Here is a 24,655-nt window from a genome sequence, read left to right as displayed (position 1 = left end):
TAAGAACTTTTTTCCACAAGTTTTTATTTTTACTGATTTTTTCACAAGTTCACAATGTGAACATTAAAGTAAGTTCATTTATTTTTTTAATTATATAAAAGTAAGTTCATTCTCTCAAGTTTACCCAACCTTAGAATATTTGCACTAATTAAAACATGTCATGCTGAAAGTCAAGTAAAAGCATGTGGTTGAAGTTTTAATATCAACACTTAAAGCATCCATTTAGTACTTTTCACAACGTGATTATTCATTACTATTAAAGTCGGTATCAAAATTTCTTACCACTGAAAATCAATCTTAATAACATTGACAAATGGACAAAAGTTTGGTTAGGTTCATTTAAAACTAAAGACTTTAAGTGCAAATGTAAGGTGGAGAAGTCTTCAAAATTTTAGAATTTATATTCTATATACAAGCATGAAAAAGCATAAATTTGACTAGCCACAAGATCAAAACCATTAATTTTCCGTAAAAAAAAAAAAAGAGATAAAAACCATTAAATAAAGATGAAATATCTCAAATTTCAACATCAATAAAATTAAGCCTGAAATATAAATTGAAAAATCTCAATCAAACAATCTAAAATCAAAACCACCAAAAAATCCTCCTATCTTTTTCCTTCTTTTCAACATCAGAATTCCAAACTCTAAACATAATACTAACTTCATTAAATAAGAAACAATAGATTTTTTATATTCATTAAATAATTGATGTATCTACTCTATATTATAGATAAAATACATCGGTTATTTTTTTTTGATGATAATACATCAGTTATTTAATGAGTCTAAAAAACGAATTATTTTTATAAAAAAGACTTAAAAGGGTACTATAAAAGTTATATTATTTGGATTTCGACATCATATTTTGCCACCACGTACTAATACTAGTATTTAGAGCATCTCAAATGCATTTTTCCTTATTTTAGATTCTTTAAGATTTTTGATTAGGTCTTTCATCACATATCATTTATAAGCAACACAAACTTATTTCTCTCTAAGAAAACGTTTGGATTGATGGTACATAACGGAATGGAGCGGAATGGAATAAGATGGAATGGAGCGGAGCGGGATGGAATGGAGCATAAAATGTATTCCATTGTTTGGACATTTTGTATTCCATCCCATACACCCCAAATTGGAGGGGAAGAAAAATAAGAGAAAATGATGGAATGGGATGGAATCCATACCATCACATACCACTCCATTCCATTCATTTTTAAAGAATCCAAACAATGGAACTTCACTTCATACCACCACATACCACTCCATTCCATCTCATACCACCAATCCAAACAAAGCCTAAAAGATTTTGTACCTTCGTCTCTTACCTAAGGAATGTACTTGAAAAAGCAATAGATAAGCAATGACCACATGTATAAGATACACCACTCTCGATTAGTAGAAATGAATAAGAGATGACACATGACAGCTAAGAAATGCATACGAAACTTGCGCGTAAACAATAATCCTTATGTGAAAAAACAAACCGAGAGAAAAACAATTTAAAACTCAAAAACCATTAATATATACTATGTCGTTTAATACCATAAAAAAATATCTTAAAAAACATTTCTTCTCTAACACGTAATAAAAAAGATCTTAGATTCAACAGTCTCGTATTTGAGTCTCACCAACGCACTTAAATAAAAATAAATCTAAGTTTTTCTTAAATTAATAAGATTTTCTCTACCTTAAACCGTTCTAAATTTATATATTATTAAAAAATCTAAAAAAATCATAATTGATGATCAAAAAATAATAATAATATATATTAATTAATTAATTAATTAATAATAAGAAAAGAAAGCGTATAAAATAATCTTAACCCTAGATCTTCAATTCATTCACCACCAAACTCCCTTTCTTCTCATTACTCAACAACCATCACACACTTTCCTTTTTCATTCCATTTCCTTCCAATTTTCATTCTCAGATCTCACAATTCACACTCTCCTCTTCAAAAAACCCTAATTTCCTCATCAAAGTTTCCATCTTTATCACTTCAATTTCAAATCCCATTCCTTCAAGTACAATTTTGTATATTCTTTGAATTTCTAGCTAAAGACTGAGTTTTCATGGCAATGCCAATGGGAAATGCAGTTACGCCGGAGATTAAGCATTTTCCGGCAGTGGTTACTGGCGGTGAGATACAGTACAGACCACAACAACAACAACAACCACAACCACAACAATGGTTTGTTGATGAGAGAGATGGGTTTATGAATTGGCTTCGTAGCGAATTCGCAGCTGCGAATGCGATTATTGATTGTCTTGTTCAGCATTTACGTGTTGTTGGTGAAGGTGGTGAGTATGATTTTGTTGTTGGTGCAATTGAGCAGAGGAGAGTTAATTGGAATCAAGTGCTTCTTATGCAGCAGTATTTTTCGGTTTCTGAGGTGGGGTATGCTTTACAGCAAGTGGCGTGGAGGAGGCAACAGAAGTTTGCGAAACCGGTTGTTAAGGAGTTTAGGAAGGTTAGACAATGGCAGAGGTTTGAGGGTGGTGGTAATGTTAAGGAAGGTAGTAATTCTAGTGTTGAATCTCGTCGTGGTGAAGTGAATTATGCAGTTAAAGGGTCTCAGGTAGTTGATAAGAGTGAAGAATATAAATCTGGTGGCAAAGTTGGAAGTAAGGATGATAAGAGTTCAGAAAGTGTTGAGGTGAAGAAAGGTAAATGATGGGTCTTTTGGATTATTTGAGTCATCGTTTTAAATTGCGGTTTGTGATCATAGATATAGTCATAACTCATAGGATACTGTTAAACCACAATGTTAAGTTACATAGTATCTTTTGTAATCACTATTTGAAACTGTGATATGCATATTTATTCATAGTGCCGTCAAATAGCAGTGCTATAGCGCTGTAGTGTTGCAGAATTTGAACAAATTCTATTGTTCTGTGATATGCGCTGTTTAGTATTAAGTGTTGTCAAATAGCAGCTATAGCATTGTGGCATAGTGGAATTTGAACAAATGGCTATTAACGATTGACAACATTGATTATACCACAACAATGTTATTGTTGGATCTGTTGTGGCAATATTGCTATTTTTAGCTTTGTGCAATATTTGTTTTTCATATGATCTATATTTTGTGTTAGTGTTTTAAGTTGCAATTATGGAGCAGGCTGGAGACCATTGTCAGCTCCTTGACTGCAATGTTGCATGATGCAAACTGCAAATAAAATCATGATGTGCATTATACTTCAATTGATTATTGTATTTGTATCTACATGACTTATGACCTGTTAAAATTAGTAACATTTCAGAGATTGTTAGTTTTTGAACATATTCTCTTTGCTTGAAGCCATCTTGAATTTTTATCTACCGGTTGCTTGAGCAGATACTATAACAAATCATCAATCTGATGGCATTTTGAAGACCTCTGTTAATTCTCAAGGATCTCTGTCCAGCGCAGAATGTAAAGCTGTGGGTGTAAATGCAGAATCGGCATCAAAGTCTGGAGGTTTTATTCCTGTTGACTATGATTCAAATAATGATATACTAGTAGTATATTGAATTCTAGAAGGCACACCACACTATGTTAGGTTTATACATGACTTTTTGGAATGAAGTATATATTATCTTAGATTCTAACAGTAGCTAATGCTCAGACTCTGTACCCCACTGGCATGTTGTCTACCTTCAGATAGACATCCTGATTTTTAAAAAATATCTATCTCTAGTTTCTTATACTCTCTTTCTAGATTCCGCATACCTTGTAATTATAGAATCAGAGTCACCTTACTTTATACATGCAGTTTTCGGTGAAAATTGTTTTGATATGTTTTCCATCATACTGATACTCTTGTACATTGTGTTTTCAGAAAATGGTTCACTTTCTATGCAAAATCAACATAAGAACGAGAATGGTTCTACCACAGGAAAAACTTTTATTAGCAATGAGATGGTTGATGGAAAGATGGTAGGATCTTTTAAATATTTGATAGCTTTTCATCATTTCTTGTCATTTTTGCTCGATGTGTAATCCCTTCTCACAAAAATGTTCTTTTTTCTTTTATCGTTTTTATTTTATTTCATGGTGCATTTGTTTTTAAACTTAAGGTTAATGTGGTGGAAGGACTGAAGTTGTATGAGAATTTACTGGATAGTACTGAAGTTTCAAAACTTGTTTCATTGGCCAATGATTTGAGGGTTGCTGGAAGAAAAGGACAATTGCAAGGTAAGTGGACTGTGTCTTATGTCTTCATATTGGAAGAGTCTATCGCTGCTTTGTTTTTCTTTCTTTGTTTAGGTTCTTTTATAATAATTTCTCTGATGTGTGTGGCAAACACTTGATGGGCTCTCTGCACATGTTTTCCATGCTGTCATATCAGTGAATAATATAGTATATATGTATTATTTTTCTTGTCTTTTGTTAAAGTAGTTGAATAGTTATCAAAAGGAATTCTTTGGCATTCCCTTTGATGCTAACTAACATCTTCTGATCGGGAGCTCGACATTTGCTTATGTCAAGTCAAATATTTCAAATATTTACTGTACTGTGTATTTTCTGAATCTTGCAGTGAACTATATGTATTATTTCTTTCTATTTGTTAAGATCCCATAAAAGGAGTATGCCTTAGTAAAACCATTTCAATATTTTTTAATTTTTGGATAAAATAATTCTTTATCAAGAGATGAGGGATACAGAACAAAATAATGAGAAATCTTCCTAGTTCCATGAAATAACAGGAGGAAAAAATATTTAAAGAAAAGGATTTCGGCTCAAAAGGACCCTTTCTTACAAAACAGCAATAAATATTCTCTTCTATGTTCTACCTTAGTGAAATCCCACAATTGAAGTTATAGGGTTTCATATAAAGGGGAAGAGAAAAAAAATAAATACTTCCAATCAATACTTTAGTTTTCCTCCTGTGTGATGTGCTCTAATAAGCCGACACACTGATTTTCAATCAACACATGTCGGCAGATTATTGAAGTCCTTTTAAATAAAAAAATTGGCACACACTTGATATGTCATTGACATGCTCGCAACCCAACATGTCATCAACACTTACCATCGTCATCTGATGTAGGAGAAACAATGAAAGGGGATGCAATTGAACATGTATACAATACGGGGGTTAGGAGAGGACGATTAGGAAAATGAATGAAGATGAGGCGGTAAATTGACTGGTCACATGCACATCAATGAGTCTCAACTAGGATGTTTACGTGGATTTTCATTATTCATCTCAACTTGACTTTTAATGTCTATTGACCATAAAGTCTAAGTGTGATAATTATAGATATTTAAGGGATAAGAAGTTTTATGAGGCTGAGGACCAATATTGAGATTCTTTGATTTATAGACCAAAATCATATATTTAACCCTTCTTTTTCAAATTTAAAGGTTTGCTCATTTTGTCCATGAGGTGTCAATTCAAACGTAAGAGTTTGACCTTTGTAACTCCCAAGGGACATAGTTCAAATCCCCTCAGGGCAGTTTTTTTTTTTTTTTTTTTTGGTTTACAATGAGTTTTTTTGGTTTTTTTTTGGGTAGTACGTTATAGGTCCCTCAGGGCAGTTTTAAAATGAGTATTAGTGTAACTTCAATAAATTGCAATTTCTCCTTTCCCCATTTTTAAAAAATGGTCCACCTCATTTTATGTTACGAGTTGAAGTAAAATACTTTTCATGATTTGATTTTTAGGTGATAGATACACAAAGAGTTGGGAGGGCCTGATGAGCCTTGGTACACATTCGGGATACAAACAATGAGATCAAATGATGATATTATTGAACATGAAGCAATAAACTAAAGCATAGTTACAACACAAGTTGAAAATTGTTTGATACAGCAAAAGTTCTTTTACCTATTACGTATAGTTTCAATAACCCAACGAAGTTTCTACTTTTTTATGGCCATTGCTAACTCCTAGTATTTGTTAATGTATATTTTGGTTGTATTTATTTTCACAAACTAACTTTTAGGTTAAAATCTCTCTTCCACATTGATTGTAAAATTTTCTGTAAACAGAACAAAGTAATCTAAACACGCCCAAGTCAAAAGTTCAACAACTTAAACTTACGGCCTTCTGCTAATAGCTAAACTCTTAAGCCATCCCTATTAATTCCTTTGATTTTAACGAATGCCGCAATATATCCTTCCATTAAGATGCTGTTAAATGGTCAGTTACTCACAACCATCTATCTGTTAAATCGTGTGACCTTTGATTTACTCAACTTATTTTTATATATATACACATTAATTAGATAAAATCTATACTTACATAAAATAGTTGAATCCAGCAGTGTGCCATTCTAGAATTTGTTTTATCGTCTGCATTTTGTAAAATATGTATCGATTGCTCACTAGTCTACTTTTTGTTTCTAAAAAAAATAAAATTAGAGTTTTGTTTTTGCTCTTAGTAAATCAATAGGATACAATTGCTATCTTTGAAAAAGAATCTACCCATACCGTTATATCCATTTCATTCTTTCTGGGAGATTTTTTAAAAAAATCTAAATTCAATGTATTACAGTTTTATATATGTTTTTATTTTTCAAATGAAAAAAGTTGTCATATCATTGTGTAATGTGTACTGAAATAAAGGACTTATTTTTACACCCTGCAGCTCAAATGCCTTTTCTAGAACAAAGTACCTTTTTCTATTTTATTTTATTTTAAATATTTGCTACTTCTAGCTGCTAATATGCTTTAATTTATGAACAGGTAGTCAGACATATGTGGCTTCTAAAAGGCCCATGAGAGGGCATGGAAGGGAGATGATTCAATTGGGTGTTCCCGTTGCTGATGCACCACCAGATGTGGACAATATGACTGCATCATTCAAAGGTAGGTTTTCTATCACAAACGCATTCACTCACTCAATATATAGTTTCTCTCTGCATCTATGTTATTTGTCTTGTCCTACCTCTATAACAATGACTGATGAAATTCAGTAAATGAATCTTACAGATAAGAATTTCGAATCTATTCCTTCCTTGTTTCAAGATATCGTTGAGCGCATGGCTGCCTCAAAAGTGATGACTGTGAAGCCTGATGCGTGCATTGTGGATTTCTATAACGAGGTAGCTTCTTTTATGTTATTTTTTTTTTGGGAAGGGAGTGAGTACATTGGTAATTTGGTACGATATCAAATTTGCTAAAGTAACCCGGTATCTATATTACAATCATTTATAGGGTGATCACTCAACGCCAAACAGTTGGCCGTCTTGGTTTGGAAGGCCTATTTATACGCTTTTCCTGACTGAATGTGACATGACTTTCGGTAGAACAATTGTCTCAGAACACCATGGGGATTTTAGGGGCAATGTCAAGCTTTCTCTTGTACCTGGGTAATGTTTGTTTACCTTACTCTGTTACTTGTTTTGTATGCTAGTTTTTATGTTGATATTGTTGTTATTATTATTTTTTGTAATTAGGATCATCTTTGAGTCATAGAAGCCAGTTAAATTGTGGAATTCCATTGCAGATATGTCTATACTCTAGAACTTAGTTGAGTCCCTAATAACTATTTGGTAGAATAAATTGCTTTCATTGGTTGCCACATATCCAAATGTACTAGGACAAAACCAAAGGTGTCATTTTCTAAGTAGGTTTTTTTTTTTTTTTTTATTTTTTTTTTTTTTATATTAAAACATGTTAGTTGAAGTTTGTAGCTGATAACTGTATCACTTGACATTCCCTGCACCATGGGACCTTGTGTATTTTTTAGTTGTTTGTTTCCAATCAAGAAAATAATTCTATTTTGATGTTTGCATTTACAATTTAGTTCTTTGGATAGATCATATTGAAGATGTTTTCAAGGGACTTCTATTCATTTCTTTGCAGTCTTTCTTAGTTGTGACATCTGTGTTTCTACTGTGCTTATAATTTGGCTCTAGTAGCTTGAAAACAATGGCTTTAGACTATTCTATATTTTTGTCAGTCCTCAAAGGTTTTTGCTGCCATGATGCATGCATAGTGTGGGGACCGACACTATTTGTCATGGTCGGGTAGTTTTTCAACTGTTACTCAATACTAGGTGCCCTAATAAGCTTAAAAGTTTTATACCATTATGTTTATGGAGGTTGATTGTCGAGTTAAATACATTGCTTATCGTTGAGTATAATACTGCTTATATTTGCTTTATTCAGATTCAATAACTCAACACTTGATTATTATGACTTATTATTTTTTACTCTGTGGCAACTGTAGGTCCCTTCTAGTGATGCAAGGGAAGTCAGCTGATTTTGCTAAACATGCTATTCCTTCTATTCACAAACAACGCATACTTGTTACTTTTACAAAGTCTTTACCAAAAAAGTCCCTGCCAATTGATGCTCAAGGTTTTGTATCACCGGCAACATCACATTGGTCATCGTCAGCCACACCGAGCAGATCTCCGAATCATATCAATCATCGTCCATTAGCTCCTAAGCATTATTCCGCAGTTCCAGTAACTGGGGTACTGCCTGCTCCATCCCTACATGCTCCTCCTAATAGCATGCAGCCATTATTTGTGCCAGTGCCAGTTGCACCTCCCATGCAATTTGCTACACCTGTGCCGATCCCTACTGGCTCCACAGCATGGAACGCGGCTCCTCCAAGGCATCCTCCTCCTCCTCGAGTTGTCGTTCCCGGCACAGGAGTCTTCCTCCCTCCATCTGGCTCAGCTAATTCATCTCAGCACTTGCAAGGTACCTTAACTGAAGTGAACGTAGGCGTTGGTGGAACCCAAAACTCATCGATTAAGGAAAACGGGAAAACTAATCATAAAAATACTAATGGTTCACCAAACGGTAAAAAGGATGGAAATCTGCAAAGGCGAGAATGCAATGGAAATACAGATGGAACTGAAGTTGAACAAGCTATAGTGGAAGAAGGGGAAAACAATGGAGAAACTGTTGCAAGCCAATGAGACACTAGAGATAGAAGGAAGGTTTATTATCAAAGGAAAGAGACAGACTAAGAACTTAATTTGAGTTTGAATCAAAATGTAAAAAGCGGCAATATCGGAGATAACATTATACTGCAAAGGAGAGAACAAAGGAACGATTCAGAACATTTTGGTTCTCTTCAAAATCCTTTCTTTGTTTGCTTCATTCCTTCTTTTTGTTGTCTTAATATTTATAACTTCTATAGTAAGATAAAACTCATTCTTAATTCAGATTTAGATGTTTCCACTGAATTCTTTTGCACATTTTGCTATTGATTTTTATTGTGGTAATGCTTGCTTCAACTAATTTTTCAGAAAATATTTAATCATGTATTGGCTTCATATTTAATTTTTCAGAAAATTCTTCAACACATTTTGCTATTGAATGTTAGATTCTTGATAAGCTTCTCTGAGCTTCTCATGTATTGGCTGATGTAGCTAGAGTTACTCTAACTGAATAGTAGCATATTGGTCAATATCTAACTTGGTTATAATGAAGTCCTAACTGCTTCTAACTAAAACAAACAGTAACTGAGTTGTTACTCTAATTGATGGATGGAGGTTTGCCGTGAAATTCACTAAATTTGGTTCAGGAGACTGGATCTACATCACTCGCATACTTCTGTACCCCCTCTGTGCTAGAATGTGTCATGTTATTTTTTAGTTAGGAAATAGAGTGACAAACACTATTTAACAGACACTTAAATCGGAGATCTTGAGTTCAAATTTAATGAAAAAACCACACCAAAATGCACACATCATTTGCTAATAATCAATTTTCTCTTTAATCACTCCCCTTCCCTCCTTTCCCTTCCTTCCACTCATTTACATCTTCCAAACATAAATATACATCTTGCATGGAGAAGCATTGCATGGAAAAAGAACACAAGCCAATATGTACAAGTTTCTCATTTCTCAGTGAATAAAGATCAATAAAGCAACATTTTTCTTTTCCCTAAACTTAATGGAATGAATCAAATTTTACTAGTTACTACATAAAAATTACACAAATAGCCTGCTAAAAAACTATGTAAAATTGAATAGCACATCGTTGGATCTATCCTTTCATTATATTGTTCCCACATTTCCCAACAATGATGATGGTAAAGCCAATAGTGGCAGGTGACAATGAAGGGGAAAAAACAACTCCATTCATTTATGTATGCAATTAAAGGTGGGAGGACAGTGGATTAGATGCTCGGGCACGAGCACCCTTATCATGTGCAATGTATATATGTGTTCGGGCACGAGCACCCTTATCATTTAAGTTAACTTTTGGGAGTGGGATCCAAACTCATTTAACATATTAACTTGTGGATTTACATGCATGCCTTTTCTTATCAGTTACAGATAATATTTGTACTATAAACTATGAAGACTTACACCTTGAGAGTCTTTGGAAAAATGTGTTAAAAAGTTACCATTCACAACTTCATTACGAATATAAATCACCAAGGAAAAGCATAATCAGAGACAGAAATCAAATAAAGCAAGTCAAAGATCATATAAAATGGCTACAATGACCTTCATGAAAGTCAAATGGGAGGTCACAATAAGATCAGCATATGAATCACAAAGAACAAGGAATAGCTAAAATTATTTTCTTGTCATCAAATTGAAGCAAAATAAATGGAAAACTACCAACTGACAAGTTATAAAATTGGTTGAAACATACATAAGATAATTAAGATGCCTAGATGTAAATTTGTGAAATCATGGAGTGGTACATACAGTACTTAAGACTAACCTCCACACCAGATGCCTTCAAAATCTTAATTTCATTTCCAGAAACACCAATATACGCTGATTTAAGTTTCTTTTTACAGAGTAAACTATATAACCCTGCCAAAAACATGCAGAACAGTTAGGTTCTATATCAGATGCTACATGTTAAGGATACTGTTGGAGGTTATTTGAAATTTGTTGTGAGAAAATGCGATAAGAGGTGCAGCATATTGCTTATCTATTAGAAGGGTGCTTGTTGAATATCATATTAAATCCGCTTTCGATATCCAAAATTCCAAAACTAAATGTTCCGTATTGATATACAGGTATACAATTTTAGGATAAATGTAAGAATTAAACAGAATATAAAGGTTCTTTATATTTTTGACATCCGTAAAAGCTAAAAAAGCCATTCCCTGCGGTGCCTTTCGAAAGTTCATGTGGCCTACAATGGTGTCAATTGCGGATTACAGAAAATTGCGATTTTCTCAAATTCTGCTATACTATAGCGCCGCTATTTGACAACACTTTGTAGCTGTAATAAACAGTATACTGCAGAACAATAGGAGTTTGTTCAGATTCCATTATGCCATAGCAATATAGGCTATAGCACCACGTTTTGACATCATTGCAAAAAACAATTGAAATAGTATGATCCAAAACAATTTAAGAAACTCAAATTTGGGACATTCATTTTCAAAAAGCACCAGAATCAAAAGCCTCAACATTTTTCAAATAAAAAATGGTGCTAATCTGGCTACCTGGCTAGGTATTACATGATAAGTCCGAAAAGCTTTTACTTTAAGATCGTTTCTCATTCCATCGGTCCAAACATAACCTCAGAGAAAGTCTTAAGTCGACGCTAGATTTTGATCAAAATATTTGGTTACACACATGATAAATAAAAAATAGAAAGAGAAAATAATAAAATAGTGTGTAGAGGTTTTCACAACTGCTTAGAAGTTTCATCATGCAACCCCTCATCACACCTTGCAGCAAATTGTATGTAGATTTCACAGGAAAAACCAATAGGAGTGTAATTCTTCCAAACCCATTTATCATCTTTGCATGCGGTACGTTAGAGCCACATTGTCTAACAACGCTGCCGCATCAAGTTCCTTCAATTTTGAGTTTGAAAACCAGCTGAGGTGAGTTTCTTGGTTTAAGTTTGAATTTTTGAAGAATGGAATCAGATTAGAATTTGGCATTTAAGAAATTATCATGGAAAAGTGATTTAGCAACCTTATTAAACTGTTATGGCTGAATTTTATGGAATTTTAGTTAAAAAACTGATGCGTATGACAGTACAGGTGCTAATAGACTCATAGTTGTTTCTGTGTATAATTGTTGTATTTTCGGATTCGACACTTAATTCCCTTCAGTATGAATATAAATCTGGAATGTTTTGGATTAGAAATGGTTCGGAAAACACGTTTGAAGTTTGGATATTGATACTGGAAACTGCTTTCAGGTTTTGGCATGGATTTTGCGGAATAAGCTAAAATGTGAGTTTAACTTTTTTTTTTGTCAAAAAAAAAGTTAGGTGAATGATTCCAGAACTGAATATGTAATGCTTAATTGACTGAGTAAGAGTTTGAAATATTATATCTTTTTGACTATTCTCGAATATTTCTATAAGCAACGTAACAATATTATGTAATCAGAGTGTTAATCACCTTCAGGAACTTATGTTCAGGAAATTATGACAATTTAGAATTACCTCGGGAAGGTTTTCTTTTATTTTGGGTAGGATAACTTGGAATATTAAGTTAGAATATGTCAATCAGGAAAAATTCATGTAAGAGGAGTCTCCTTACTCCATATTTATGTTAATTAAATGTGAGCCTAGGCGAAACAGACTTATATACTTATCCAATTACACAATAGCAGGCATTTTGAGACCGGCTTGCCTCAGAGTGTACTTGATGGTTAAAACGAACGAGATAATAATAAGTGTTACACCTTTGGTGCTTTATATTATTATGTGATGAAAATATCAGATTATGTTAGAAACTGACATTCAGGTGCCCCGGTGTAATCATCATTAGTTGGGTAGTAGAAGCTCACCGAGGCTTAGTAGTCTCATCCCACACCTACTTAATTTTTTCAAACAACATGTTGATTGGAGCATCGTGGCTGAGGAACGTGAAGTTCAAGTACGTGGATTTCGCTTTGAGCTGACGTCATATTATTCTTACATTTTAGGTAAGCATTAGTTATGTTATCTTGTATTATTACAAGATTTATGTTGTTTATTATGTCGGTTGTTAGCTCAGTTACGAATTCCTTTCATGGACTTATGTAATCCTAACCATGTATTTGGACTTTATGCAATGTAATTTTATTGTATTCCGATTCAGTTATGTATACTTCTATCGATATTCTAGGCAATCTATATCGGGTGTTACACTAAACGACAGAAAATTTGAGGCTGCATCCATGAACTGTGAATCTAAATTAATCCCAAAGATGTTGCTTTTATTGAAATTGAATTTAAGTCCGAAAAAGTAATTAAAAACTTCAAAGAAAAGCTTTAACAATCGACAAGCAGAGCCGGCCTGCACACATGTGTGAGATGTGCAACGACATCAGGTCTCAAAATTTTGAGGGTCTCAACTCAAAATTTTGATGTCCTATAATATTACTTATATATTATTTATATCCACAAAATATCAGATTTATATTAATAGATTAATTTTTAGGCCCCTAAAATAATAGTTATATATTGTTAATGTTTATAAAATATTATATGAGTATCAATAGATTAGTTATCTATACTCGTAACTATAGTTCTAGTCCATTTTAATCTTTGCATAAAATTTAATCTTAGATTAAAATATTCATTTTTTACATTATATACAAAAATAATTATTTTATATTTTCTGTCCTCTTTGATTTAATACAAATAACTGATAAGACAAACTATTGTGAACCTTATACCCGATCAACAAGCTCAACAGAACAACATTTCTTCAATAAACCATAACTTTATCTTAGATATTTTCTCCATATCTCCATGATACTTTATTTTTTGGTAGGTTTGACTTGATAATTTTAGGTACTATTAATTTAGTTTGTGCGTTATTATATTTTAAAATAAATTTTCCCTTCCTGACTGCAAAGGATGGAAATCTAATACTTAATAATTACTTTTAATGAATAATAATTAATAACTTAATTCTAATGATTAGTAAGGTTGCTAAAGGAACAAAAACAACGCATTGATCAACTTAAAAGACACTTAATAATAATTACAATTTTAGGTATGGTTTTTTAAAAATTCTTAAGCATTAAAAATATTTAATATTGTATAACACAACATGCACTTCATACATTATATAGATCGATTAAATCATATTTTGTTTGTTAAATGCAAAGAGAGAAAAAATATGGTTAAAACTCTAAAATTTGTGTGTACCATGATTTTATTATTTTCCTTATTTCTCGTTGCAATGGCTCAAAAATGTAAGTTATTTTTTCATCTGTTTCAAATTTCTTTCTTTAGTTTGTCAACAATATTTATCTCATTTTTTTGGAATAATTGTTTTATTGTCATTTTTCATTATTACAGCCACAATTAATTGCGAATCTGATAAGGATTGTCCACAATTAGCTATTCATCCCAAGTATGTTTGTTATCATGGCAAATGTTGGAGACTTTCTGTAGGACCACCACGTGTTGATTGATGATTAGCTGACCCAAAACGAGATATAGTTACGCCATGCAAGGATGAACGAGTTCTTTCTCTACTAAAAAATTAATGAAATACAACATATATGTTAAAATATTCCAAAGTTGCACTCAATAAATGTGTAATTTACGTTGCACTCAATAAATGTGTAATTTGCTTTTTTTTTCTTTCTTTTTTTAATTTCACGAATCTTGAAATTATGATTTTTTACTTTAAGATGTTGATAATTGAATATAATAAGGAATACAAATACAAATTTTATAAAATTCACGGTGAGATTAAAATTTTACATGTTATAAATTTTTCATGTTAACTTTTAAAATTATTTGACATATTATTAAAATCGATTAAGATTAATGGTTTAATCAACAACCATTTTCATGAAAGAAAACAAATTAATACAATCTAAAGGCAAATAAACATGAGAGACTAAATTAGAGTAACCAAGCTTATTTAGAAGTTTCAATATAAATAGCATTAATTAATTCCCAAGAGGATACCAGTGACAAAAAATATGACGAATTTGAATGACGTCGAACCTCCACATCATTCTTCACCGCCACTTCCAACACCACCACATGAGGTGATAATTGACTGTCAATGAACCCCAGTTCAGGCTCGCTCTTGCCCCACATCTGTGAGCAAAAGTGATTTTTCCGCTACGTGTTCCCAGGGATTTCGGAGGAGCGGTGACAGAGGGCATCAGGTTTTCAGCGACACCAATATATATATATCGACATATGCATATATAATAATTATAAAAAATTAATATATTGAAATAATCCTCTCTTAGTAAAAAAAAAAAATTCCCTAGTTGGTGACATACAAACCTAAATTAACGGTTTTTTTTTACTAAACTTAAATTAAAGGCTAAAAACTCAAGTTACATACTAGACCATAAATTATAAAAGTCCACGAGAAACTACTAGCATGATCACAACTAAAATTGAGAAGTGTGGTTTATATCACACAATTAACTAAGTATCTCAATTTTGGTATTAGATTTTACCAAAGAGAAGTGCTATATAGCACGACTTGTACAACAACAAAGTGGAACGACACGGAAATCAAGGGATGAAATGAAATACACAGGATAGAGAAAATACAAGTTGCACCTTTACAGAATTCATCGGATGGTTGCTATTTATTCGTCTCTAGTCGTGCTTGTTGGTTGTCGTACCAACAAGTATTTTCCTTTACCAAATGAACCTTTTCTTGGTGACATGGATTTACTCCAAAGGGAAAATTATTTACCGTCGACATTATATACACCTATTAGTAGAGTTTACGATTGATGATATTACTCCAGACTCCAAAACATCTGCCCAATTTACCAAAATACGCTTTTAAAAATTGAATCTTTCTTGAAAATTAATGGCATCAAACATCCACCGATGTTGGTGGCACTCCAGTCACCGGAATTCCAATGGCGGAGGTCGTAGTGATGATCAGTGACGGAGCCTGGGCAAAATAATTCAACACAGAAACAAAATTCATCATGTTCAGAAAAATGATTCAACCGTGAACTTAATTCAGTTGGTAGGGACACTCTACTTATTCACCTTTAAGGTGAATTTTCTATCCACTACGCTACTTAAAAAAAAAATGATATAAATGAGCGACAGTAAAATGAGCGGTACATGAACGAATAACATATAAAGTGGGTTATGCCGTAATAGTTGCAATAACATTCACATTGTTGACTTGACTTAACTGCTTTTTCTTCCGGTATTCGACCCTCCGGTGCATTTAAATCTCCGGTATTGGATCTCTTCTAGGTGGTTGGTTTGAGTAACTGGTCTTCCGATCTGCTTGACACCAACCGTGCCGCTAAGAAGGCTACTGTTTCAACGCCGACGGTCCTTCAAAACCCCTATGGGGCTGAGTAAGCAGTCTACGCCATCATTGGTTGCAGACTTGGTTCTGTTTTGCATCTTAAGCTTTGTACCGTTGTTGGATTCATCCCTCGATCTAGTTTCATCAGGTGCTCTTGAGTTTTCGATTCACTGTCTTGATATCCGCTTCAGTACTTTGTGTCTGAATTGGGACTTGTTGGCTGGAAATGGCCCGCGTTATTGCTGTTTTTTCTCACAGTGATAGGTTGGTGCTTGGTTTCGGCTTCGTGTTGGCTATCTGATTCAGTCGTTGTTTGGCTTGAAAGGGCCCCATGCTTGCTGTAGTTTTTGGAAGGGAGTTGTGGTACGTGATTCGGTCCGTGTTGGCGGTCGTTCATTCACCTTTTTAAGTTGTAGATGCACACACACCACTTTATTTGCTATTTGTTTCGCATCCGCACGTGGGTTCGCTGAATATTGTCTGTGATGTGAATGCTTTTGCTTCTGTTTTTTAAGACCACTTTTAATTCGTTGTATATAGATTATCTTCATACTCAATTAGTACTGACTATGTGGTTTGACTGAGTTTTGGTTCTTGTCCCCCAGTATTACGTATTATGTTTTATTTTCATTTTAATATATTTAGGTCGTTGCATAAGGTTACCCTCTGCACGCCATTTGTTTAAGAAAAAAAGAAAAAGTATAAAAATAAAAGGGTAAGGTTTCTTATTTTTTTGTTTTGCGTCACTTTTCTAGGATGGAATTCTAAATAATATATATATATATATATATATATATATATATATATATATATATATAGTGGTAATGATTGTAGCTTTAAATGAATGTGTGTGTGTCCGAGTCCTGCCTTAGCCATTTTCAAATTTATTATCAACAACACGCCAATATATATGCGTTTGATTTTTTTTCACCAATAAGGTCGCCGATAAGGTTTTGAAGGGAATGATATGGCACGCATTACGAGCAAAAGTAAGGTTCCTCCTTGGGAAACTCTCCTCGTCGTGTCACGGAGGAATTTACGAGCAACATATAAATTCTCCTCGCGCAAACGATCAAGAGTCGCTGTGGGCAAGTTACTAATTCCTCCTAGGATTGACGGGGAAAACATTTCCTCGACATACAAGCCTGAACCTTAAGTCATTACTCCTATGCCTAGGAGCAACGACTTGGGGGGCTCCTGTTCTGGACTGGGCCAAGAGCTGGCCCAATTATCCTCTTTCCCGACATTTGGGGCACAACCCAATAAGGAGAGACTTCCCCGACACATCAGCCAATGACGTGTCCTCCTCGACATAACGGATAAGTAGCACGTTAAACATGTGCCCATCTAACCACGCGTGTTGATCCATTCAACCACGACCCCATCCAGCGAACTTATCCATTACCCGCGAATAATGGAGCGGTTCCAACCAAGATAGAGGCGAATAACGGCCTCCCCTACGATACAGGGACTATCTTGGCAGTTGAGTCTATTGGGTCGGTTATTCCAGCCCAATAGACCAACCTTTGGCCCAGCGCCGGGGGCAACTATATAAGCTCTCCTAGACAGGAGAGCCAGATATTCTAATTCATTCCACACTTCACTTTCTCTCTCTTCTCTCTTGTATCTATCTCATTCTCTTGCTGACTTAAGCATCGGAGTGCCTGCAGGTACAAACCCCCCTCCGGTGGACGATTTGCTCAACGGACCAGCCATCAACCTTTTCTGATCATCAGGTTAGATCAGTGGTGAAGGATGAATTGAAACAAGCAGCTCGCACACCAAGCCTGCACACTATATTACATGGTTTTATCTTTATTTCATTGTTTCTTTAGTATGATGTCTAGCTAAATTCTCATGATTGGTTCTTAGGGGATTCTGATTATTATTTTTCTTGAACCATGTGATTATCATATGTTATGATCAATGAATTACGAAGTTAGTTTCTTCAATTTTTCCTTGTGCTTAATGCTTTACATGACTTGATCAATTGTGTGATGATTTCAATTATTTGTTTTACTATGACGATAGGAATGAATGATCGATTTAGGAATGATTGATCAATTAACTTTCCCTTAAGACATTTCAGATTGTTAATTGAGATTTTATAGATTAAAGTTTGTAAACCTCAATTGATCATAGATTACCTAAGACATTAGAATCGTTGATCAAGGGAGAAGATTATGTTACCAAGACATTGGGCATAATCATTTTTGATTTAATCTAATCGTGAAATTAAATTGAGTAATTTGTAATCATACATGAAATTACCAAGAAAAATAGTAATTAGATGAACCAATAAGGACCAATCACTTCTCTTCATCAATTTGAATTCTAAGTCAATTTTAAGTTTATGATAAGAACTTCAAACCAAAGAAAACCCCCCTTTTTATTTACGTCTTAAATACGATACAATTGTTTTGTCAAGATTGAAACAATCCATGCAGATACGAACTTTATAAATTTTATTACTTAACGATAAATTAGTACACTTGCTAATTTGTTATCAGGGGGTAAAATTCCGATTTAATCAAAACAGGGGGTAAACCTGCATTTAAGCCAAGAAAGAATTATCATATGATATCACTTCATAGATGATTACATTTTCAAACATAATATTCATAAATTATTACTACTTTGTTTCATAAATATAATTTGTTTCTATATAAAAGAGCTATTGTTACCAAAAAAGAGCTCTTGTACAAAAGATCAGCCTTTAAACAAATCAATAATTAAGGAAGTTGACCGTTTCAAAAAAATAATTAAGGAAGTTGGTTTCAATGTCGGCAGTAATTTGATTTTTATTTTGTGAGGGACTGAATTAAATCATCAAAAATTTGTGAGAGAGAGAGACTAAAATGAGTCTTTGCACTAAAAAAAGAGACAAATTTTATATAAAAAGCAAAATTTTGAAAAAATGCAAGATTGGAAATGTGTTGTTTCAAAAAAAAAAAAAAAAATGGAAATGTGTTCCGTAACTATTAGTAGTAATAGTATTTTCCAAACGTGTGTCGACCCTTTGAGCGTTTATTTGATTTTCCTTTAATAGGTTATGTATTGAATTTATTGACCAACATAATAATTAATGTAAAGCAAAAAAAAAAACATAATAATTAATGTCCTTTATTGAAACAAATATAAATAATGTCCTTTATTAAAACATAATAATTAATGTCCTTTACTATATTCTTATTTGTCTTGCACCATTGACATATAAATGGGAAATACTAATTGTTTATGGATCACCAAGTGCTTTTGTTCGATAACAAAATTGTGAAAATGATTAACATATTTTTCTTATTAGTTTTATGTTTGGTGACTATTACAAGCCATAGAGTTGATGGTAGGCATGGCAACAGAACCCGTACCCGCGGGTACCCGCCCGAACCCACCCCGAGTTTGACGGGGAAAAACCGATTTGACTGGGTTTGGGTTCGGGTTTGGGTTTTCCCCGATTTCAAAACATGGGGATGGGGCGGGTAACGGAGATATTGGTACCCACCCCGAACCCGTCCCCGAACCCGCCCGTTTATATAAAATTACTATATTTTGGAATATTGGTTTGTACCGGTACTATTTTATGGTTTTTATAATTTTGGTTTGATATTTTAGAATATCATTTCATTTGTATGTTTAATGCATGAAATTTTGGTTTGTATTGTACTTTATTATTTGAAATTTTTTGTATTGTATGTATCTCAGCGTTTAGGAAAATTTTGGGTTCGGGTAAGGTTCAGCAGGGCAGGGTTAGGTTCGGGGATACCCGAACCCATTTGGGTATACCCGAACCCATTTTGGACGGGGATTGGGTTCAATTTTTCATCCCCGTCGGGTAATGGGCGGGGAACGGGTATTTATCAATGATTCGGGTATGGGGAACGGGGAAGGTAAAAACCGTACCCGCGGGTACCCATTGCCATGCCTAGTTGATGGCAGTCATACTAAAGTGAACGAAGATTTAGAGGTGGAAAGACAACTAAAGCTTATTAACAAGTCTCCTATCAAGAGTATTCATGTATTATTCTCATATATTAATTGATTAGTGATTTTGTTTGATCTCACTATATAACATGATTATAATATAATTTTTTTGAGTTTGGTTTTGGTGGTTTTTACAGACAAAATTTGGATACATAGTTGATTGCGTTGATATTAATAAACAACCAGCTTTTGACCATCCTTTTTTAAAGAATCATAAACTACAGGTTGCACGACTTTCAATTTGGTTTACTTTTTTGATTAATGTTTTATATATTCTCTATGACAATGTTGATTTTCTTTTCCCCATTTGTTGCAGAGACGACCTAATTTTTACATAAAAAAAGATAAAACAAGTTTGAAGAATTCAACAACAAATCCCACATTTGGATTTGATGAAGTTGAGTGTCCAACCGGAACAGTTCCTATCTGAAGGACAACAAAAGATGATCTCATTCGTGCTGAATTTTTACGGAATGATAATATCTTAGTTGCAACCAAAGCTCATCATGTAAGTAAAAAAAACCCTTAGATAATATGTAAGCATACATAGAATTGTTACACGTCGGAATATAAAAAATTGAAAAATGATAGTTAAACAACAAAAACCAAACAAAAATATATATAACAACTTACATATAACCATGTCACTTTTTGATTTTTTAATATTTATTGTACGTCTAGAAAACATGCTGAGAGATAAAATGCGGTTGTCGTATTGTTATCCATAAAAAGTTGTTCATATAACATAACTCTAAAAAATTAACACGACGTCCCGACCGACCAATACACTAAAGCCAAAAAAATAACCCGATTTGATCAAATGTAATACTGGTCTAAATACATGCCACATTTAAGCAATTTTTTTAGGAAAATGCTAAGGTGCACGATACAAGTGCTCGTGCAAAAACGACGACAGACACGTCACACATGAACCCTTTTTTTTTGTTTCCAGCACATGGATCCAATTTTAAATTATATTTTACTAAAATTTTCAATTGAACCCTTTTGTCATACGATTGTAACCCCTGTAATTTCCCGCGGCATGCATCTCCGCCCAAACGGTGGTGGATGTGTCATCTCCAATTGAGGTCTCTGCCTTTTGGCCTCCCTTGTCGATGCATCACCACTTTATTCTCCACCAACCGTATCGTCGCACCGCCTCTTGATCTTGGATTTCTAAGAAACCATGTCAATTCGCACGTAGCATACTGGTATGGTTAAGGCTAGAGTTGAAACAGTGATATGCAGTTGTAATTGTGCAGTGAGAACTGTGGCAGTGAATACAACAACAGTAAAGAAGGAATGCGACTGAAACAACAATGTAGGAGGACTGCTCTAACCTTTGGTTCTTAGTTTGTTTATACGTACAAAAAATTTCAACTAATGTTCCAATTTTTTATTAGCTACTTTAACATATTTTGAATTTGTAGGCAGATGTTTCTCTCAAGGTGCCTGGTGAACGTTATTATGCAGTTAAAGGAACTACTAGTATTTATAATCCAAAGATAAGTATCGCTCAAGCAAGCTCGTCTCATATATATATTCAAAGTGGGGATGGTACTAATAATATTATTGTTGGATGGCATGTGAGTTTTAATTTATCCTAAAATTTGTTTGATATATAACTGAATAGTTTTAATCAATTTTTTTTTTATATATAAAAAAGACTCTAATTTATCATATCATATATACAAATTCAAATTGATGTCAGGTATTTCCCCATATATATGGTGATGATAAGACACATCTTTTTGTAGCATGGACGGTAAGGGGTGATTGATTAATTTGGTTTATTTTTACTTACAATGTGAAAGCACTCTATTTGATAAAAAAAAAAGTTATTCTAGGTATAATAACTTTTTTGTTTTTTATTTTAGTAAAAAAAAAAACTTTTTTGTTTTTATTTTTGCTTTTGTTATTAAACTTCTTTAAATTTTGAGTCTCTATAAAAAATTTCATTTCCTCAAACTATATAATGTGACATGACAACAGTCAGATAATTTCAAAAAAACTGGATGCTACAACGTACAATGTCGAGGATTTGTACAAATCGAAAGTCATTATCACGTCGGTGGAGTTATACCAAACATATCTGCCTATGGTGGACCGGTGTTTGATATGCCAATTGAGATTTTTCTGGTAAACTTTTTTACTATAAATTTTGAATTAAAGGCATGTATACTTTAAGGAATAAAGACTATTATACAATGTACGTAAATGGTACTATATATTTACAAAAATCCATGGTTATGTGTGTAGGAGAACAACAGATGGTGGGTGGCCATAAACAATTATTCGGTAGGATATTTTCCGGCAACTTTGTTCACCAACTTGAAGGGAGCTGATGAAGTGGGGTGGGGTGGCAGCACAATTGCTATCGGTGTTCCTAATCCTCCAATGGCATCGGGATACTTTCCCGATGGTAACCTTTATCATGCTGGTTATTTTATAAATATTGGATACAGAAATGCACCCAGATCAGCATATATAGGACCTGCCAAGTCCTCAATTCATGAAAATAGTGATGCCCCTAATTGCTATAGAGTTAAATACTATGAACATAGTCGATTTGGGCATGCTCTTGAATTTGGAGGACCTGGTGGTAACTGTAATGTATAATTTATATTTTGATCCAGTTTCAAATTTCAAAATAAATAAAAGAAATTGAAACGACCGTTATCTAAAACAACTTCTTTAATTTTTCAGTGAAATTTTATTCATGAGCATGCCAATAAGACTGACACCCCTGGTAAACAACAGTGGCATAGTCAAAGTTAAGTTAATGCTTCACCTTCTAGTAGGTGGCGACTTAATTTTGTAATCTAATCGAAGCTCTCACCCATCGTGACCCCAATAATTCAGACATATGTTAGCCATATTTTCTTCTTTCTCATAAAATAACAAACAAATAATCTAATATGTTGTCATCCTAATTATATACTCTCTCCGTCCCAAAATATAAGCAAAAGTGAGTCAACAAAAGTGAATGTATCTGGACTAAATTTTAAACCAAATTCATCAATTTTTATTGACCTATTTTTGCTTATATTTTGGGACGGAGGGAGTACTTTTTTAATGGCAAATACATGAGTATAAAAAATACTCAAAAACAAAATAAAATAAAGATTTATAAAAGAAACAACGAAAAAGATTCCTAGAAGCAAGCAACAATTAATCCATCAACATTGCTCAAGTTAGCCAAAAGAAAAAGGAGAAAGGGAAAGCCACCTAATTATACTCCCTCCGTCCCAAAAAGAATGACCCAGTTGACCGAAACACGCATGCCAATGCATAACTTTGGCGACTAATATCTTTAATTGTATAATAGTAAAAATTATAAAAAATTGATATTTTGAAAATACTCATCGAGACGAATCTAACAACATCTTATATGTTAATATTTATTTTTATTTATTAGTAGAAAAATATGGTCAAAACAATATATATAAATAGTGCATATATTCAAAATGGGTCATTCTTTTTGGGACGGAGGGAGTAATATGTTCTTCAAAATAACATAATTATAATATGCTCTCGCGAATTATTAACGAAAACTATAAATTTTGTCTTTTAGATGCTCATCTGAAATTGAACACCAATGGATTCCAACATTAAGTCATTAATATCATTTTTTTTTTACATTAGTCATTAATATCATTAGTCTTGTGTAAAAGGAATGAATAATGGTTACTTTTATTTTCCCCTTAAAAATAGATAATTATTGTTGCAAAATTATGTTGAATTTAGGGATTTGGATTGCATGCAAATGCAATCAAAGAAAATTTGGCATTCTTATCGTAATTAGAGTCTAACTATAAAACAATTATACAATTTAATTAAATCTTCTTTTCTGATTGCACGACTGCATGCAGTTTCGAGTACATGCAATCCAAAACTTGAATTTAGTCATTTTGATTTGTCTCAAAAGAGGAAAGAGGAGAGACAAAACGAAAATGATGGACAGGTGCTTGGAGAATTGAATTGATATCATGTGTCCCTGATTTAATTTTCATATTTTATTTTAGGGATAAATATGTATCTAGTCCTTTTGTCAAAAAAAAAAAAAATGTATCTGGTCCTTGTAAATACTGTTAAGTTGGGTTAACGGAAGATGATGTGGCACTAAGGACCACTTTTGAAAATGGAAATTTTTTGGGGACTAAAAACAAAATTTTGAATGTTTACGGTGATCAGAAACATATTATCCCAAATATTTATTATTAATTTACTTTTAATTTTAAGAATATTGTAAAAACATAGAAATAATTTAAATAAAATATATATGATTAATAAATAAAAATAAAATATTTATAATTAATTTATCTAAATTCTATAAAATCCTCACCCGTAAAAAATTCGAGTTTTCATATATTAGGATAATTTTATATTATTAAACAACGAGTTTTCATATATTCGAGTTTTCCAAGTTTGTCTCTTTTTCTTTCTTTTTAATAAATTTATCAGGGTGCTGCAAATGATAAGTGATGATTATGGGGTGCCAACATAGTTGGGATGTCATAATTATCATGTGAT

The 24,655-nt window shown here is 33.1% G+C and overlaps 1 protein-coding gene, 1 long non-coding RNA gene and 1 pseudogene across 2 annotated transcripts; all 3 read left to right on the top strand.

Moving 5' to 3' along the window:
• The first annotated feature begins 1,794 nt into the window (after positions 1–1,794).
• On the top strand, positions 1,795–9,140 carry LOC123918131 (RNA demethylase ALKBH10B). Its single transcript, XM_045970103.1, has 8 exons — positions 1,795–2,672; positions 3,344–3,466; positions 3,828–3,925; positions 4,066–4,183; positions 6,680–6,802; positions 6,926–7,038; positions 7,151–7,305; positions 8,168–9,140. The coding sequence occupies exons 1-8, from the start codon at positions 2,078–2,080 to the stop codon at positions 8,868–8,870; spliced, it is 2,028 nt and encodes a 675-aa protein (XP_045826059.1). The 5' UTR covers positions 1,795–2,077; the 3' UTR covers positions 8,871–9,140.
• A 4,734-nt stretch (positions 9,141–13,874) lies between these two features.
• On the top strand, positions 13,875–14,472 carry LOC123899464. The gene is made up of 2 exons (XR_006805638.1): positions 13,875–14,078; positions 14,185–14,472. It is a non-coding gene; the product is annotated as an uncharacterized LOC123899464 (long non-coding RNA).
• Positions 14,473–19,378: 4,906 nt separating this feature from the next.
• Positions 19,379–22,741, top strand: LOC123892869 (annotated as a pseudogene).
• The last annotated feature ends 1,914 nt before the right edge of the window (positions 22,742–24,655 follow it).

Source organism: Trifolium pratense, linkage group LG1 (genome assembly GCF_020283565.1).
Source record: "Trifolium pratense cultivar HEN17-A07 linkage group LG1, ARS_RC_1.1, whole genome shotgun sequence".
Classification (NCBI taxonomy): domain Eukaryota; kingdom Viridiplantae; phylum Streptophyta; class Magnoliopsida; order Fabales; family Fabaceae; genus Trifolium; species Trifolium pratense.
Note: the sequence above shows the minus strand (reverse complement) of the source record. Positions and strands in the feature narration are given on the sequence as shown.

Bases quoted from the DNA above. Each gene is read 5' to 3' on its own strand.
- LOC123918131 (XM_045970103.1), top strand. From the start codon at position 2,078: ATGGCAATGCCAATGGGAAATGCAGTTACGCCGGAGATTAAGCATTTT. The intron at 6,803-6,925 runs GTAGGTTTTCTA...TGAATCTTACAG, and splicing joins TATGACTGCATCATTCAAAG to ATAAGAATTTCGAATCTATT. The intron at 7,039-7,150 runs GTAGCTTCTTTT...AATCATTTATAG, and splicing joins TTGTGGATTTCTATAACGAG to GGTGATCACTCAACGCCAAA.